Source organism: Camelus ferus, chromosome 7 (genome assembly GCF_009834535.1).
Source record: "Camelus ferus isolate YT-003-E chromosome 7, BCGSAC_Cfer_1.0, whole genome shotgun sequence".
Classification (NCBI taxonomy): domain Eukaryota; kingdom Metazoa; phylum Chordata; class Mammalia; order Artiodactyla; family Camelidae; genus Camelus; species Camelus ferus.
In genome coordinates this window covers 37,784,540-37,802,921 of record NC_045702.1, presented here as the reverse complement: position 1 = coordinate 37,802,921, position 18,382 = coordinate 37,784,540, and the positions used below count along the sequence as shown (strand labels likewise).

General features: G+C 38.5%; 1 protein-coding gene across 4 annotated transcripts in view; it reads right to left on the bottom strand.

The window, feature by feature from the left end:
• Positions 1-11,146: 11,146 nt before the first annotated feature.
• Positions 11,147-18,382, bottom strand: part of DPY19L1 (dpy-19 like C-mannosyltransferase 1) — an 84,422-nt gene continuing 77,186 nt past the window's right edge. Inside the window, exons 22-23 of one of the 4 annotated variants that reach the window (XR_004321410.1) lie at positions 13,659-13,909; positions 11,147-12,354 (exon numbers count right to left, since the gene is read on the bottom strand). Coding sequence is in view for 3 of the 4 variants with exons in the window: in XM_032483730.1 (XP_032339621.1) it covers positions 13,753-13,909 (157 nt within the window). In the remaining variant the exon portion in view is untranslated. Of the gene's footprint in view, positions 13,910-18,382 lie in introns of all 4 variants that reach the window. The other 3 variants (XM_032483730.1, XM_032483729.1, XM_032483728.1) reach the window with 3 other exon arrangements.

Below are 18,382 nucleotides of genomic sequence, written 5' to 3'. Positions count from 1 at the left end.
CCTCTAGCTTCTCCCCACCTTCTCCAGCTGCGTAACTGAATGCCCAGGACCAATTTCATTAGGTATCAACAAAGCCATAAGTGGCTTGACTGCCACCCGCTCCACTAAAGGGCTTTTGGTTGCTTATGAAAACTTGCACATTATCCTTGTCCTGGAAAGTCATGGTGCATATTAGCATATTAAAGGCTCTGAGAAGGTCATTACTAAAGGATTCTTTTATCCCAGGATTTCCATTTTTTTTTTTTTGTATAAAACTGCATCTTCTTCATTTTGCATACTTTAATTTCAGAACAAAATTAACAAACAAATTAAAAAAACCCATGATACGCAACATTAAAACCCTGTATCAATGTGGGAAGGGATAGGGCTTGAGGCCCTTGTATCCTGCCTTAGACAAAAAGACAGAAACAAAACCACTAGACATCAGCAGAGGTAACCAGGTGGGCCCAGGCCTCCCCAGCTTACTGACTATAGGAGTCTAGAAATACAATTTGAAAAAAAATTTTTTCCACTCAACATCCTCATTTTACAGTAAAAAAGTTCAGAGAAGCAATTTGCCCAAGAATACACAGAACATTAGTGTCAAAGTGGAGACTGATGCTTAAGTCTTCCAGAATAAGCCCAGTGTTCTTTCCTCAGCATTCACCCCCAAACCTTGGAATTCTTAAAACCTTCCTTAGGAATTTCCTATCCTCTGTAAGCAAGCAAGACCCTGTGGAGGACAGACCCTGTCCCCCTGTCCCCATGCCCTCTGCTTTAGCTCCTCTCTGAAGTACCTACACACATTAAAAAAAAAAAATTTTTTTTAATTTAAAAAAAAAGAAAAATGAAGTACCCAGAAAACAGTATCTGATGCCCATTTCCTGAGTTGTTTTACTGATGCTAAAACCTCCACCAAATGGAAGAAGTTACTACTTGATGACCACGAAGCACAGAGCCGCCAGACCTACTGGAGCTTGACACTGCCCTCTCACCTCACCATCAACTAATCTGAGAATTGTGCATGAGCTGATCATACACCCTGCAACTCCCCTCCCTCTGGCCTTTAAAAATGCCTCTCTGAAACCCATCTAGGAGCTCTGGCTTTTTGAGCATCAGCTGTCCTGGACTCCTTATCTGGCATCTTACAATAAATGCTGCACTTTCCTTGACCACAACCCAGTATCGGTAGATTGGCTTTACCGAGCGAGCGTGAGTGGACCCAAGTTTGATTTGTAACACTTTCAAAACCAGTTTCACAGCCTACAAAGCTTGCCTTTCACTCCCAAGGCTTTTTTCCCAGCATAAAGCTCTACAACTCTAGGAGTCAGTGGATGCCTGCGCGTCTGTGCAGGAATCAGATCTTCAGATCGTAAGCCTCTGCAGGGAGCACAAGCTCACTGTGCAAACACCCTGTGAAAAGACAATGCTGTGCATTCTCACAGGTGGCAGTTCTCCTTGGAACTGGCAGCCATTTCTCTGTCATCACTTAGTCATTTTCCTGTTCAGCTCAGAAGGCAGCCCTGGCTCTGCCGGGAGTGACAGATGCTGTGCTGAGCAGAGCCCCAGCCCATCCCAACCAGCCCGGCCCACTTTAAGCAAAGGCTGAGTGAAAGGGGCAGATGTGGAGCCAGACTATTTTGACAGGAGATTGATTTTCTCCTCCCTTCCTCCCTAAAGCTTTTTTCCTCTCCTTATGTTTGGATGAATTATTCCTGATCTCAAAGAAAAGCAAAGAGGAACAGCCAGAAATTATTCTGGAGGGGATGTGGAGACACCTGGGAGGAGAAGCACAGAAAGAAAATCTCTGAGGTTTTCAGTATTAAAAACGGTCGTGATCAAATCCACCCTGATGTGCTCACCTCTGCTGGGCCCTACGATTAAGGGGAGGAGACTTTTTTTTTTAACGGTGTCTACTATTAAATCTTGATAGAGAATTCATTTCAAAGAGGTTCCTGATCTTCTTGTTGGAAAAAATAACCTAACAGAAATGGTTGATTATGAATGTGAAGCCCCCCTGGGAATAGCTAACCTACAAAAGAAGGTTAGAGAAAAGAATTGAAATCAGGATCTCAGAGAGATATCAGCACTGCCATGTTCACTGCATTCACAGTAGCCAAGATGCAGAAACAACCTAAATGTCTATCAACAAGTGAATGTATTTAGTAAATGTGGTATATACATACATTGGAATATTATTCAGCCTTTTTAAAAAGAAGGACATCCTGCGATATGTGACAACACGGGTGAATCTTGGAGACATTATGCTACATGAAAGAAGCCAGCCACAGGCCAAATACTGCACAATTCCACTTATTTAAGGTATCTAAAATAGTCAAACTCATAGAAGCAAAAAAGAGAATGGTGGTTGCCATGGGCTTGTGGGAGGGGGAGATAGGGAATTACTAACCAATAGGTATAGAGTTTGTTAAGCAAGATGAAAAAGTTCTAGAGGTCTGCTGTACAACATTGCACCTACAGTATTACACTCTTAAAATTTGTTAGGAAGGCAGACCTCATGTTAAGTGTTCTTACCAAAATAAAAAAGAAAATAAAGTTAGGCAAAGAGGAGATAAATTGCTCTGCAAAATGAAGGCGAATTCAGGATTTAACCAGAAGGGGCTCACGCTAGTGGCTGGGATTTGGGGGCTGTTGACCAGAGGAGGTGTTACCGGAGAGTGAATGTGTCATCTTAAGATTCCTTAACCTTTTCCAGAGAATGGCAAAACCAGGCTGCCTGTCCCAGTCCGATCCACAACAGCGGGTGTGCTCCTACCCAGTCAACTTGGGATAAAACTGGCACACCCCTGACCTTAATTCTGGCTCTCCTTGCTGGCAGAGTGTGTGACTTACTTATTCTACAATGCTTCCCCAGTGCCTGGCATGCAGCAGGTATTCAATGTATGTGTTAAATTGCAACAAAAAATGAAATTAAATCCTACAATTTCTGTCGTGGAGAATATTCTACAAAGCTCAAAAGTTGATTAATTGGCATGAGATCACATAGCTGGAATGTGACCCAGATCTGCCCCAATTAAGCATTTATTGAGGACCCTCAGCCAACCTCCCAGTGACCCTGTGGGGGCACCGCCCCACCTCCGCACACTTCTCCCAGCCAAGGTCAAAGGTCCCAGTGCTTGTGGTGAGTTGGCTTCACACAGTGCCTACGGGCAGGGAATGTCTTGCCAATTCTTTTCCACTCATGGTAAGATTCCAAAGTCAGGGTGAAATAGCAAGCAATGGGAGGCCAGGTGAAAGGAGAAATCAATAAAGGAGTCAGTCTTTTATTAAAATAAAAAATAAAAAAGAATGCTTTGCACACAGACTATGAGGGATAAGGCCTCCCGGCTTCAGGAAATTGATTCTTGGCAGAAATCTTTGTTCACATAGGGATCCTTTGGTGATAACAGAAGCTCTGTGTGTCTTTCACTCTTTCCAGCCTGTTGCCTTCCAGCCCGGGGCTGATGATGCCACAGCATCTCAGCCTCCTCGACCGACCGCTGCTATCACCTATCACGGTAGGAGGTAAAGGAGGAACTGGCATTTATTACACTCTGACTACTGAACTTGTACATACAGTAAGTACCTCATGCAATCTTCACAATAGCCATGTGAGACTGGCATTGTTTCTTTTCTTTTTTGGGGGGGGATGGGGTGGGTGGGTGGGATTAACTTTTGCTTTTATTTGCCAGTGTAACTTAACTACAGTGGCTTGCAAACTTTTCTGACCTAAAAAACACATTTTATATCACGATCTAACAACTACACACATACATATGTATATAACTGAAACCAAACTTTTGCCAAAACTGTCTACCCTGAGTTTTCTTGTTTTTAAGACTTTTTTTGAATCAATTTTAGGCTTACAAAATTGACAGGAAGGTCTAGGAAGGTACATATATCCTGTCTCCATACATATGCATAATCATTATTTTTATTTACCAGAGTGGCACTGGATTGTTTCTTATCCCCATTTTACCCAGCAGGGAAATTGGGCTTTCCAGATGTAACTGACTTGTGTCAGTCTGGATTCCAACCCGCTCACTGTGTTCCCAGGTCCGTGTTCTTCCCACCACACCAAGAACCAGCAGCCTTGGGCTAGGATCCAGGGAGCATCTCTCTAAGTTCCGCTTTCCTACTGAGCGCTAGCGTGAGCTTGGGCAAGTCAGTCCCTCTCTCAGAGCCACAGCTTCTCCATTTATAAAAAGATGTTGACTTCAACTTTGTCAACCAACACTTTCTTCTAATAGTTGGTGGTTCTATCATCGTAACTGGTCACTGCTGGCCTTTTAAATGAGACATTTGTTTCCTTCCTCCCTCTGGTCCCTTCACATTGAACTGAGAGCCATCGTGTGCCAGGCACCAAGGGAAATACTATTTACAAATTGTGATTGCAGGAGAAATTGAGGATTTCCTCTCAGCCACCCGCCACAACTACTGTGGATTGTTCTTTTCATGTGTATCAGCATCTGAGATTGTTTTTTCAACATTGAATTATTTGGTGAAGAATAATTATAAAATATGCATAAAGTATAAATAATTACAGTAAAATCACATCCACATACCTGTTTATCCAATTTCAAAGAAGAACATAACCTTCAATTTTGAAGACCCCGGTGTGCCTCCCAATCTCTGAGAGATGGCCACTAATCTAATCTGATACCATTCACTTGCTTGTCTTCATATTTTGCCATGTTTTAATCTCTTAAAAATATGTTGTTTAACTTTACATGTTACTGAGCTGTCTATAAATGAACTCACATCACATGTATTCTTCTGCAAATTAGATTTTTGTTTTGGCTTAACAATATTTCCCTGAGAGTCATCCATGTCATTGTCTCCAGCTGTTTTACTGTTTGACATACTCAAGAGGAGCCTGCTGTCTGACTATACCTCAGTGTCCTTATCCGGTCTGTTACATACTCCAGAGACACATGCAAGTGATTTCCCAGTTTTCTGCTATTATGAACACTTGACAGTGAACGTCTTAGACATATCCCCTGATGCACATGTGTAGGGATTTTTCTGGGGTATAAATCTAAGGCATGGAGAAGCTGGGTCACAGCATGCATCATCTCAAATTTATCAGGTAATGTCACTTATTTCCAAAATAGTTAAGTTCCACAGGGGGTGAAGAGTTCATGCCATCCTCCCCACCTTTTCCCAGTACTTCAAAATTTTAGCTAATGTTGTGAATTATAAAAGCTGTCATTGCGGTTTCATTTTGCACTTTCCTGATTATGAATAGGGTGGACTTTTTTTTAAAAATTATGGGCCACTTACATTTCTTTTTCTGTGAAATGTCATGTCTTTGGTCATTTTTTCTAATTAGTTCTTTATTCTGGATACTAATCTCTTGTCAGGTATACAAGTTGCAAATATCTTCAGCACATCATGGCTTATTTCACTCTCTTTATGTTTTTTAGCGAACAGAAGTTATTAACCATAACATAGTGAATCGATTGATCCTTTCCTTTATAGTTAACGTTTTGGGGTTTTACAAAGTAATCTGAAGAAATCCTCCTTGAGGACATAAAGATACTGTCCTATACTGTCCTCTAGGTTTTACAGTGTGTCTCATACTTAGGTCTTTTATCTATCTGGAATTTTATGTTTATGTATGACGTGAGGTAGGGAAACAACTTAAGTATTTGCTTTCCATCTAGATAACCAATTGCCAGCTTCATTTATTAAATACATGCACGTGTTTGTTTTGAGCTACCTGTTATATTAGTCAGTTTCCATATCCCTTTGCCAATACTTCTATAGCCATTGTGATAAATCTTTCTAGATGGTAGGAAAAAAATGCCCCTACCTCATGTCCTTCAGATATGTCTTGATTATTCACCCATAAAAATTTTACTTTCAGCTTGTCAAGCTCTATAAAACGCCCTAATGGTATGTTGATGAAAATATAGGTCAATTTAAGATGAACTGTTTTTACATTTTATGCTCAGTTTATTCCTAGGTTCTTGTTTGAATCTTTGTTCGTGAATGTAATAGACGTGGAATCTTCCTTTACTGTATTAACTCCACTCTGCTCTTTGTATTCAATGTTACAGTCACCTAAAAACTGGAGTTCTCTTATTTCCTTTTCTCTGGGTGTTTGTACAAGATTGAAATAATCAATACTTGAATGTTTAGTAGAAGAGGTTTGTCAAGCTCTCTGGATTTGTTGTTTTCTTTGAGGGGAGATTTTTAAATTATTAATTCAATTCCTTTGCTGGGGATAAGGCTGTTCCTAATCTCTCTTTCTTCTTCGGTCAGTTGTATTTTTCTAGGAATTTAACCATTTATCTAAGTGTTCAAATTTATTGGCAAAGTTGTTTATAACATCTTCCTCTGATTACTCTCTGCAGCTTCAGTAATTTGCCATTCCTTATTTTTTATGCCTTACTTTCTCTTGATTATGAATTATTTCAAGTAACTAACTTTGGCTTTGTGGATTTTTTTGTTTTCTATTTCATCAGTAGGGGGAGGGGTATTCTGCTGTTCTTTGTCTATATTCCTAACACAGACATGTGAATTCATTTTTAGTTTAATATGTGCATTTTAGATTAAGTAGGAAAAAAAGTGTATTTCTTGATTCACTTTAATTATACCCCACAAGTAGTTTATAGTATATCATTTTCCTATTTCTCTTCACATTTTTATCTTAGATTCTTCTTTGATTCATGAATTATTTAAAACTGGTTTTTAAAATTTTGTATTGATTTCTGACATTAAGGGTTTAAGCATTAATTTTTTTGCGCATCGCTATTTGGCCCCATGTGGGATCAATTTTTTCATTCATCAAATACTGAGCACCCATATATGCCAGGTACTGAAAACAGACCAAAAATTCATGCCTTCCTGGAGTTCGTGCACTGTCAGTTCTTGGAAATGTCCCACACACTAGAAGAGAAGGTGTATTTTCCATTTGTTCAGTGCAGTTGTTCTATGTATGACCATTAAATCAGGGTTACTTTTCTTATTACTCAAATCATGTATATCCTGACTGACTTTTTTACCTGTTTATTACATCAGTTTCTAAGACAGGTATGTTAAAATTTCCTGCTGTGTTTGTAGTTTGTCTGTTGCTCCTGTTTTTAATTACTTCCCTAGGAGGCATATTCTTTTTAAAGACAAGAAGATTGATTCTCAAATTAAGAAAGATGTCTTATCTTACAAAGTTTGTAAAAAAAAAAGGACCCAGGATTCCATTCTAGTCACCTCAATTATGACAATATTAATTGCATGACTACTGTCATCTCTTTTGTCTAACATCCTCATCTAGCGACAATAAGAGTCTCTCCCCATCCTTTGGGAATTCCCTCCTCCCAGACTTGAATCAAATTCCTAATCAAGAGTTCCTTGCTTCCTGGTCAGCAGTGAATGTGCCAGTCCTGGCACTGGCCATCATAGTATCCTGGGCCACACAACCAAATCCAGGCCAATGAGAATCCTTCCTCTGGAGACGTATGTCTTGTCATTGCCATATTGCTCCCCAATAGTTAGCTGGTCCCAGCCATTCATGTATCAAGGTAGCTAGCTAAGATATGTTATGAGGTTGATTTTTGTTTAGCTATTTACCAAGGACGTTTTCCTTCTATATATGATATTAATCTCATCTGAAGAGATCCTGCATTTCCTTATTATTTACTCTCCACAACTGGAATACATAATCTTTCATTTCTTTTAGTTTAAAAAATAAATTTTAGTGTCATCTATAATTTACTGCATGCTTGAATAAAGTATGGTTTATTTTAAAAAATCATTAAGCATTACCACTTGCTAGGCACTGTGCTAGGAGGCACTGTAGATTAGAAATGGAGTAATATATACGTCCAGTCTGAAAGGACACAATGCAGTAGAAAAAGTCATGTTAAATGTGTGGAATTTAGGGGTTATAGGCGTGTGGACAGTGGGGTCAGTTCACTCAGCCAGGAGGTAGGCAGTCAGGGAAGGCTTCACAGAGGAGGTGACATTTGAGTTGAGTTCCTTCTTGAAATGAAAACTGATCAGGAAAGCATATTCCAGGAAAAACAAAAATTAAACATCAGCAAAGAGAAGAAACATGATTCTCCATGCTAATATTAAATTGTCAAAGTGATTTCTAAAGTAATTTTTTAAATCCTTTTTTTTTTTTTTGGCTACTATGTTCCTATTTCTCATTGACAATCCAGTCAGGATTTACAAATATGTGGTACCTATGCTGCCATTCTCCCGCCCACAATGCCCACTGTGGCATGGCGGCTATCTCTAACTGAACACAGGGTTCTTTCCTTAGAGAGTCTACTCAACATTAGGTTCTATGATTAATAAGGCAGAAACAGCCAATCATTATTAATAAAAGTGTATATGAGGGAAACTTGTTTACCATTTCTAATCCGATGGGGCAGAGACGTGGGAAGGGTGGATATCCAGACATGAGGCAGGGAGGCCTGGCTCTAAAATGTCACCTGGGCATTTTTTAAAGTTCTAAGTCTTAGGCCACACCCCAGACTGATTAAATCACAATCTCTAGGGGGTGGGGGAAGGGCTCCAGTATTTTTGAAGCTCCCCAAATAATTTCCAGCATAAGACAAGTTTGAAGATGACCACCATAAGGGGTCTTTGTTAGAAAAAGCCAAACTCATCACAGATTTAAAGAGCTGGAAAGATTACCGAATTGCACTTACTAGAAAGAGTATGTTGTAGGGCAAGAGGGAGGCCTCTGAATCTGGACTCTGGTCAATAAGCAGATACCAAGAGTGAAGACCTGATGGGGCCTGGCCTGAGAGCAGGGACATCATCAGCCAGAGGACAGAGCCAGAGATGTGAGTTGTCTCCAAAAAGCTGAGCTGAAGAGCTGGCCTTCAGGTCCTTTTTTAAAAAAATTTAGTTTTCATGGCCTGATGCCAAATCTTCTTAGAAACAGTCATTTCTTATTTTCTTTTCCTTTTCTTTCTTTTTTTTTTTTTTTAGAAATGGGTAAGTACTAAAGCTTTAAGAGCAATCAACATAACTCAATGAGCTTAATTTTTGCTACAATCAACTTTCTTTCAAGATATTATATTTGCATGCAGGGCAAAAAGAGCCCAGGTACTTAAAAATCAATGAAATTATATCATGGTGAATTAAAAAGGACATGTCTATGTAAACAGAATAAACTTGGTAGCACTACAGTTCATTTGAAAATCATTTTGACAATACATCGCTTATTTAAAGTAATTAGAATCTGGGGTTAGATAACTGAATACAAAAAAATTGCTTTGAAAGCAGACCCAATATCAATACTATCTTAATCTCTTTGCAAAACAAACAAAACCAAATCTTTTAATTACACTACAATGACTCAGAATCTTAAGAGAAAAAGTCTTCAACCCTTACACTCATTCAGAATTTTAAAATCTCTCTCATGGGAGGAAAGGTAATAGGAAAGAGTTTTCAAGACCTTTCTGTAACGTAATGTCCTTTTTAACTTTGAATGTAAAAATGTATTTGTACTGTTACAACATTGTGAAAGAAAGATCAGTTCAAGAATGTAATAAAGTTCAAAAGCAGCTCTTCTTTTTCTGCACAAGGAACAATTTTACTGATTTAAATTAGAAACTTCTAGTTGGGAAGGAGAAAGGGAAGGCAGAAGAGGAAAATAGGTGATCCGTGAACCAGAGATGATCCTTAACTGGTCTTAAGACAGGATTTCTGGGGCCAAACAAAAGTAATAAAGTGGAAAATGAAGTTTTATAATCCACACACATCACTGACTCTATTTTCTTCTAGACAAAGTAATTTTACAAAAGTTTGATGTCAAAGGATTTCATTCTTCCCATCTCTGAACTGAAAACAAATAGGTCCAAGCTGTCTAGTTTACAGGTTCAAAATATTTAACATGATCCATAACTCGCCTATTCAGCAAATACAATGCAAATAAGCTATATTAGTATATGATTAATATTACCTTATCTATTCTTCACTCCTTGCAAGTTCCATTGAAGCATGCCCCCTAAGAGACAAAAGAAAGGACTTCGTAAAATTCAGTTCCTAGTATAGGGACCCTCCAGCCTGTCCTGGTGGGATCAGTTTGTCAGGAATGGAGCGCCCCCTAAAGGCCAGTCTTCCAGAGATTTTCTTCCCATCCTTAGAGCAGTGGTTCTCAAGCAGTCCCTGCAAGAACAGCATCAGCATTATCTGAGAACTGGTTAGAATGCAACTTCTGGGACCCTATCTGTCTTACTACTTTTGGGCTTTTATAATAAAATACCACAAACTGGGTATCTTACAAAAAACAGAAATTTATTTCTTATAGTTCTGAAGGCTGGAAGTCAACAATCAAGGTGACAAATGATTCAGAACCTGGTGGGAGCTCACTTCCGAGTTCATAGGTGGAAACTTGAAGCTGTAATCTCATACAGTGGAAGAGGCAAGGGAGCTTTCTTGGGCCTCTTTTAGAAGGGCACGAATCCCATTTGTGAGTGCTCCAGCCTCATGACCTAATCACCTCACAGATGTCCTACCTCCTAATGCCATTGCCTGGGGGAGGGGAGGGTTAAGATTTCAACATATCTTGGGGGGACACAACCATTCAGATCATAGCACCACCTTAGGCCAACTGAGTCAGAAACCTCTGTGGTGGGGTGCAGCAATCTGTGTTTTAGGAAGCCTTCCAGGTGACTCGGATGCACACTAAATTTGAGAATCACTGTTCTCAAAGATATCAGAGAATGAAGGTATCACTGTGTAAAAAAAAATTAATTATGCAGGCATGGAGTAAGCTAGATTGTTTTTCCTCAAACCAGATAAAAAATTAAGCTGATGCTTGTATGAAGCAAATACATGGAGCTGTAATTTAGGAAATACCAAGAGACCAAACTGTGTTTTAATGTATGAGGAAAAGCTTCCAGCAGTTCTGGAATTAACCTCAAGATACGGCTTTAAAGAATGACTGTGTCCCTTGATTTAAGTGATAAAGTACTGTAAGTGTGTAATGTCACATGTATAGGAAGAGTATGGGGAACCTCAGTACCTTTATTCCCACTGAGGAGGAGGACTAAGGAGTTTCACGGACCTTCAACCTCTCCCCGTGATTCTGTACTGCAATCTGCCACAGACCAGTTCGTGGTGATCTAACTACAGAGTGAGCTGAGGCTGAACATGTCCACAGTCAACGAGGAAATGAAAATAACAATTAAAGAAACACTTTCCATATTTTTCGTAATTTTTTTAATTTAACATACATAGTACATGTAAACAACTGGCATAAATTCATAAAAATACAACACCCCTAGGCAGTATCACTTTATTCCTGATACATCCTTTCATTTTCTCCTTCATGTCATTGTCCTAGTTTAACACACTTTTCCTGCTAAGCATTCTTTGAGGCTTATCTTTTTGTAGAAATACTGCCCCAACTTTGTTTTTTTATGTCATAGCAATAGCTATTTTTATCACCTCCTTGCCCATCCTTACCTTCCTCATACTAAAGCAAAAATATTTGTAAATGCTAAAAATGCATAAAATACTGAGCTTTAATACTGTTTTGTCATGTGTATCGAACCTACTACTACTCTATGTTGCCATAAAAGATATTTATAATCTACAGCACCGGCTGCTACCAGATGTGACCAAGGCTGAGTGTGCAGTGTAGCCCAAGGCCTCTGTTCCAAACTGACTGGCCTAAAATAGAATCATAGCTTGCTGGTGGAGTCACATTAATAAATAATGTTACAAAAGGAGTCTTCTGGAAAAAAATTAATTTGACTACTTTTATCTTTTACCAGCATATGAAACAGTTGTAACAGTATTTTAATGTTTTTCCTTTATAGAATTTCCAATCATTACATGTGAATTTACTAGAAGGGGAGTTACTGAAACGTGATAAAAAAAAAAGAATAACTTTAAATTAAAAAAAATTGTAACTGAAAGAGGTACAAAACATGTTTAGGTGAGAAACAACGGCAAATAAAGCAGAGCACACACTTCCCCTCTTCCTGCTGATGGTAACTTTTGTCCTCCTTGGCCTCCAGTGCCCACTTCCCATTTTCTGCATTGCTGCATCATTGCGCAAATTCTACTCTTAATCCACAACTCCCTAATTGCTTCCCTGTTTTCTGAAACTGGCAAAAGACCAAGGAATAAAAGTCACCCAGGAAGCGAGAAAGAGGGCGGGCAATCGTGAGGACGGAAGGATGCTCCCTGGGAAAGGTGGGCTCTGGGCGACGGGGGGCTGCATACTCCTGTCTTGGCAGCTGTCTGCTCTAAGCAAGCTAGCGCTTCCCCCAGACCAGGCTTGTCCTTGGGCTCTGGTGAGAAGGCAGAAAAAGAACAGCTCTTCAGCGGCTCCCCGGACTGGGCACCGGAAACCATCCCTGAGGACTCAGGTCTCAAGGACAATCCACAATGAGGTTAATCTGCCTGTGGTTAATAAAGAGAACACTGTGTAATTAAACGTGTAGTCAGCCAGAGGCACGGTTCGCTTAGAACTTTAAATCTTAAAACCATTTCTCAGAACTATGAGGATTCACTGTTTTGAAGAATCTCATTTCACAGAAATTAACTTCTAAGAAACAAAAATTCATACAGGAATTCAAAGCAGGTTTGGAACCATTTCAAAATAAAAATAAATAAGGAAGAAAAAAAGTAAAGAGGAAGGCTGAATATATTCATTCCTCATATTGATACGGTTTTGGGAACCAAAATTATAACATAAGGCTTAAGGCTTTGTCTTATTAAAGACAGGCAATTTTAAAACTAAAATATAAAAACTCCATTCACTTATCATTATTCATTTACTTGTTTGACAGAAAAATTAGTCAAATTTTATTATATCTCAATAGTAAAAGAAAAATTACCACATACTACAGTCTACTCTTCCACTGTAAATTATGTCTACTCAAATATACATTAGTTTCTAGATGCATTATAATTGGGATTGTTCAAAATAGCTTTTCTTAAAACTACAACTATACATGAAAAAATTTTAAGTGGCTTAAAGGTATTAAAATATAAACATTTTAATAATACTAAAAATGAGAAAAATACACAATTGCCATTAAATTTTTTAAACCAGTAATAAGTACTTGGTAGGCAACTAAATGAGTAAATAGCACTTATTTGACAAAGAATGTTGAGAAAGAGAGACAGATAAACAGACATACACACTAATGCCACATGGTTGGTAGTTACAGGAATTTGGTCCTAACAAGTAGGTCCAAGAGCCTGGATTAATAACAGGCAGTAAATGCTTCATTAACAAGAGTAACAGAGAATAAAGGATAGCGAAGAAGTGAAATAAACATATTTCCAAATAGCAAGCACTCATGTCTGCGCCATCTACTCCTACTGGAGTTGACGACAGGGGCTGACATGACTGCGGAATTTAGAATAAGCACTGAAATGTTCAAAAGATAAGAGCAAAAGGCAGAAAAAGAAGCAAGGGGCGTCAGTAGTCCAGGAACTATAAAATCAGCCCCACACAGTTCAGAAGTGACTATATTCTCCTATCACCCTTGTCATGAACCATCATATTTTTTCATACAAGTAGCTTCGCTCACTTTAGCACAAATATTTAAGTCAAGTACAAGCATATACTCATTTGCATAGCAAATTTTAAGGGGTGCATTGAAATAGTAACCAATTGATAAAGGTTTAAGTATTTTTACAATCAGAATCACATTCAAATTGACCCAATAAGACGTTTTCTATTTGAAAACAGTTACCTATAAAAGTTTTGGGGATTTGAATTAAAAACAAGGCATGAGTTATTAGCAAAACATGAAAACCATTACTGGTGGACTTCTCTGCAGGCGGTGGTCATTCCTCTATGACTTCTAAGACTTTGTAAACGCTATTCTGGAAGACAGTGGTGAAGTGAGGCTTGGACTCCTTTACCAAGAGGTTACACAAGGGAGGTTTCCCAGCATTAGCAGGGTCTTCCACATCCCAGATTTCGGGCATACTGCAACCCGGCCTAGACAAATTAACGTGCAGGTTAAAAATCAATGTACATTTTATAATGGCAGATAAAGCACAGCACACCTTTTATGTTCCTGCCCTCACTTCATTTCTTCTACTTAAATTAACTTAGTGTTTTAAAAAAAATCCTATCATAGTTATTTATATTTATGTCAGCTACCATAAATCCTTTTTAGAACAAGGTGAACCCAGCAAAGGTGACTATGAAAAAAGCGAAAGACATATGAAATACGTGAATTCAGGTGGTGGGGCACAAGATCTCAGTAAAATTCTGCCTCAGCTACTTACCAAGAATGTGGTGTTGGATAGTTCACTCTGTCTCAGTCTCCGTTTTTGTACAGTGGGAAGTACCCAAGACATTAGGGATTAAGAGAGCTACTGAACCAAAACACCATGCCCAGCACACAGTTAGAAGTAATATATTGACTTAGAAAATTATACAGGTATACCTCGAGATACCGTGGTTTGGTTCCAGACCATCACAATAAAGTAAATATTGCAATAAAGTGAGTTCCACAATTTTTTTTAGTTTCCAGGTACATATAAAAGTTATGTTTATACTGCAGTCTATTAAATGTGTGATAGAATTACATACTTTAATTCAAAAACTCTTTCTTACTAAAAAATGTTAACCATCATCTGAGCCTTCAATAAGTCATAATCGTTTTGCTGGTGGAGGGCCTTACCTCAATGTTGATGGTTAATGACTAATCAGGGTGGAGACTGCTGAAGGTTGGGGTGGCTATGGCAATTTCTTAAACTAAGACAACAATGAAGTTTGCCACCCTGACTGACTCTTCCTTTCATGAACAATTTCTCTGTAGCATGCAATGCTGTTTGATGGCATTTTACTCAGAGTAGAAAAACTGAAGCTCAAACCCCACCACTGCTTTATCAACTAAGTTTATGTAACATTCTGAATCCTTTGTTATCATTTTAACAATCTTCACAGCATCTTCACCAGGAGCAGATTCCATCCCAAGAAACCACTTACTTTGCTTATCCATAAGAAGTAACTCCTCATCTGTTTGTTTTATCATGAGATTGCAGCAGTTCAGTCACATCTTCAGGCTTTACTTCTAATTCTAGTTCTCTTGCTGTTTCCATCACATCTGCAGTTACTTCCCTCACTGAAGTCTTAAACCCCTCAATGTTATCCATGAGGGTTGGAATCAGTGTCTTCCAAGTGCTTGTCAACTTTGAGATTTTCACCTCTCCCCATGAATCCCTAATATAAATGGCATCTAGAATGGTGTGTCCTTTCCAAGAAGGTTTTCAACCGACTTTGCCCAGAGCCACCAGAGGAATCACTAGCTATAGCAGCTATAGCCTTATGAAATACATTTCTTAAGAAAACCTGGAAATTGAAATGACTTCTTGCTCCACGGCCTGCAGAATGGATATTGTATTAACAGGCATGAAAACAACATTCATCTCCAACAGAGCTCTTGGGTGGCCAGGTGCACTGTCAATGAGCAGTCATAGGAATCTTTTTTTTTTTTTTTCCTGAGCAATAGGTGTCAACAGTGGGCTTAAAATATTCAGTAAACCATGTTGTAAACAGATGTGCTGTCATTCAGGCTCTGTTGTTCCATTTATAGAGCATGGGCAGAGTCGATTTAGCTTAATTCATAAGGGCCCTGGGATTTTCAGAATGGTAAACAAACACTGGCTTCAACTTCAAGTCACAAGCTGGTTTAGATCCTAATTAGAGAGTCAGTTTGTTTTTTAAAACTTTGAAGCCAGGCATTGACTTCTCCTCTCCAGCTATGAAAGTCCTAGATGGCATCTTCTTCCAGGAGAAGGCTGTTACATCTACATTGAAAATCTGTTGTTCAGTGTAGCCACCTTTACTAATTTACTTAGCTAGATCTTCTGGATAACTTGCTGCAGCTTCTACATCAGCACTTGTGCTTCACCTTGCACTCTGATGTTACAGAGACGGCTTCTTTCCTTAAAGCTCATGAACCAACCTCGGATAGTTTCAGACTTTTCTTCTGTAGCTTCCTCATGTCTCTCAGCATTAACAGAATTGAAGAGAGCTAAGGCCTTGCTCTGGATTAGGCTTTGGCTTAAGGGACTGCTGTGGCTGGTCTGATCTTCTATCCAGACCAATCAAACTTTCTCCATATCAGCAATAAGGCTGTTTCACTTTCTTATCATTCATGTATTCAGTGCAGTAGCACGTTTAATTTCTTTCAAGAATTTTTCCTTTTCAGTCACAACTTGGTTAATCATTTGGCACAAGAGGCCTAGCTTTTGGCCTGTCTTGGCTTCCGACATGCCTTCCTCACTAAGCTTAATCATTTCTAGTTTTTGATTTAAAGTGAGAGATGTGTGACTCTTTCTTACGTGAATACTCAGAGGTCACCAAAGGGTTATTAACTGTCCTAATTTCAATAGTGTTGTGTCTCAGGGAATAGGGAGGCCCAAGCAGAGGGAGAGAGATGGGGGATTGGCTGGTCTGTGGAGCAGCACTTATCCATCAAGTTCATCGTCTTATGAGTATGGTTCGTGGTGCCCCAAGTAATTACAATAGAAACATCAAAGATAACTGATCACAGATAACCATGATAAATATAATAATGAAACTTAAATATTTCAGGAATTACCAAAATGTGACAGAGAGACACAAAGTAAGCATTTTTAATTTATCAAATCCAACCTTACCCCCACTAATCAGTAACTGATACATACTTTCAAATCCATATCATCTAACTATTTTATAATCACCAATGTAATAATTGATTTAGGGAAGAATAAAAACTGGATGCAAGAACTACCTGGTGAAAGGCTACTGTTTATAAAGGAGATCTATTTCCTTAAAATGGAGAGAGTTGGGGGATATACTTTAAGTGATCAAACTTATTAACATCATCAATAACAACAAAGTGACATGTACCTCCAGAAGTGACATAATGGAAAGTACATAGCACCTTCTATGTAGTATTGGTTTGTTTTTTTTTAAATTAGGTATTTATTTTGTTGCACTCAATCCTATGTAGTATTCTTGCCAAATTTTGTCAAAATGAATCTAATCACATGGAATAAATTAGACAAATCCAGATGTGGGACATTCTTACAAGACAGCTGGCCTGGACTCTTCCAAAATATCAATAAAAACAAAAAAAGTAAAAGGGATTTCACAATTTTTATGTTTTTATTAATATTAAAAACAGAAAAATACAAGGAAAAATTATAGCTATTTGACAACAGCTTATGTTTTGTCATAGTTGCTTTACTTTTCTCTGTAAGAGAAAAAATCATGTCTAGCAATTCCCTTTTATTCCCAATGGCAGTCCCACTCCCCTGCTTTCCTCCGTGAGCCCACAGTATGACAGGAATGTGCACACTTTCTCCTTTTCAACAACATCTGTAATTTAAAGGTAACTAATCATCTAAAAAGTGTCAGAATATAAACCTATCAAAGTAAGTAAGTGAAAGTCACCATCATCTCCAATGTCACTTCTCAGAGGTGGCTTCTATGAACAATCCAGCACACATTCTGCTAGGTCTTTTTCGTCCACATTCAGACATACAAGCATACAAAAATATAGGCACAGACATACTTATATACACAGATGCTCCTGGGTTGCTTTTATAAAAATGAGGTTAACCTGGGACTCCTCACTTAGCAATAAAAAGAGGCCACTGTTCCATCTCAGTACATAAAGCCCTACTTTATCTTCCTTAATAGATGCTGTACTTCTATGTATTATTTAACCACTCTTTTATGGATGGATATTTAATTATTTCTCATTTTGCCATTATAAAACAATGCTGATATAAACATTCTGTGCCAATATCTTTCTGCAAACTAAACTTCTAGAAGCAGCACTACCGTTATGTCAAAAGGCTACACAATTTTCACTTTGCCTCTATCAAATTATCTCCCAAAAAGGTATTACCAGTGAGTGTTCCTGTGAAGTGCTCAGTGCACATTTTTTTGCACACCCTCAGTGACACTAGATTCTACTGACATACGAAAATATGACTGGGCTTGAGTTTTCTACCTTTTAATTTTCTCATATGTGCCAAGGCCATTTTCTCACATGTGCCAAGGCCAAACTGATACTACAGTGCAGGCCAGTGGGAGTAGAGAGTGAAACAGATTGGAAGTAAAGAACAACCCAGCTCCTGAGTTCAGCTGCCTTCAGGAAGAGATGAGGGCAAAGAGCTGCCCTTGTGAGCTCTGTCTGCCTCTGAATAACATCCTTTAGTCTTTTTCTGAGTTTCCCGAAGTTTCCCCAGCCCAGCTGGCTACATCTTTACAATAGCATTAGTGAAAATCTGAATAATTTTTTTTCTGATTTCATGTATTTTAATTTTATGTCAACTCTATTATGAGCATTAATGAGAAAGAAGAAAATGGAATTTAAAAAGCAGTTAATTAACAAAAACAAATACATGTATGTTCCCGTACAACTGAAGCATTCTGCTGTACACCAGAAACTGACACAACATTGTA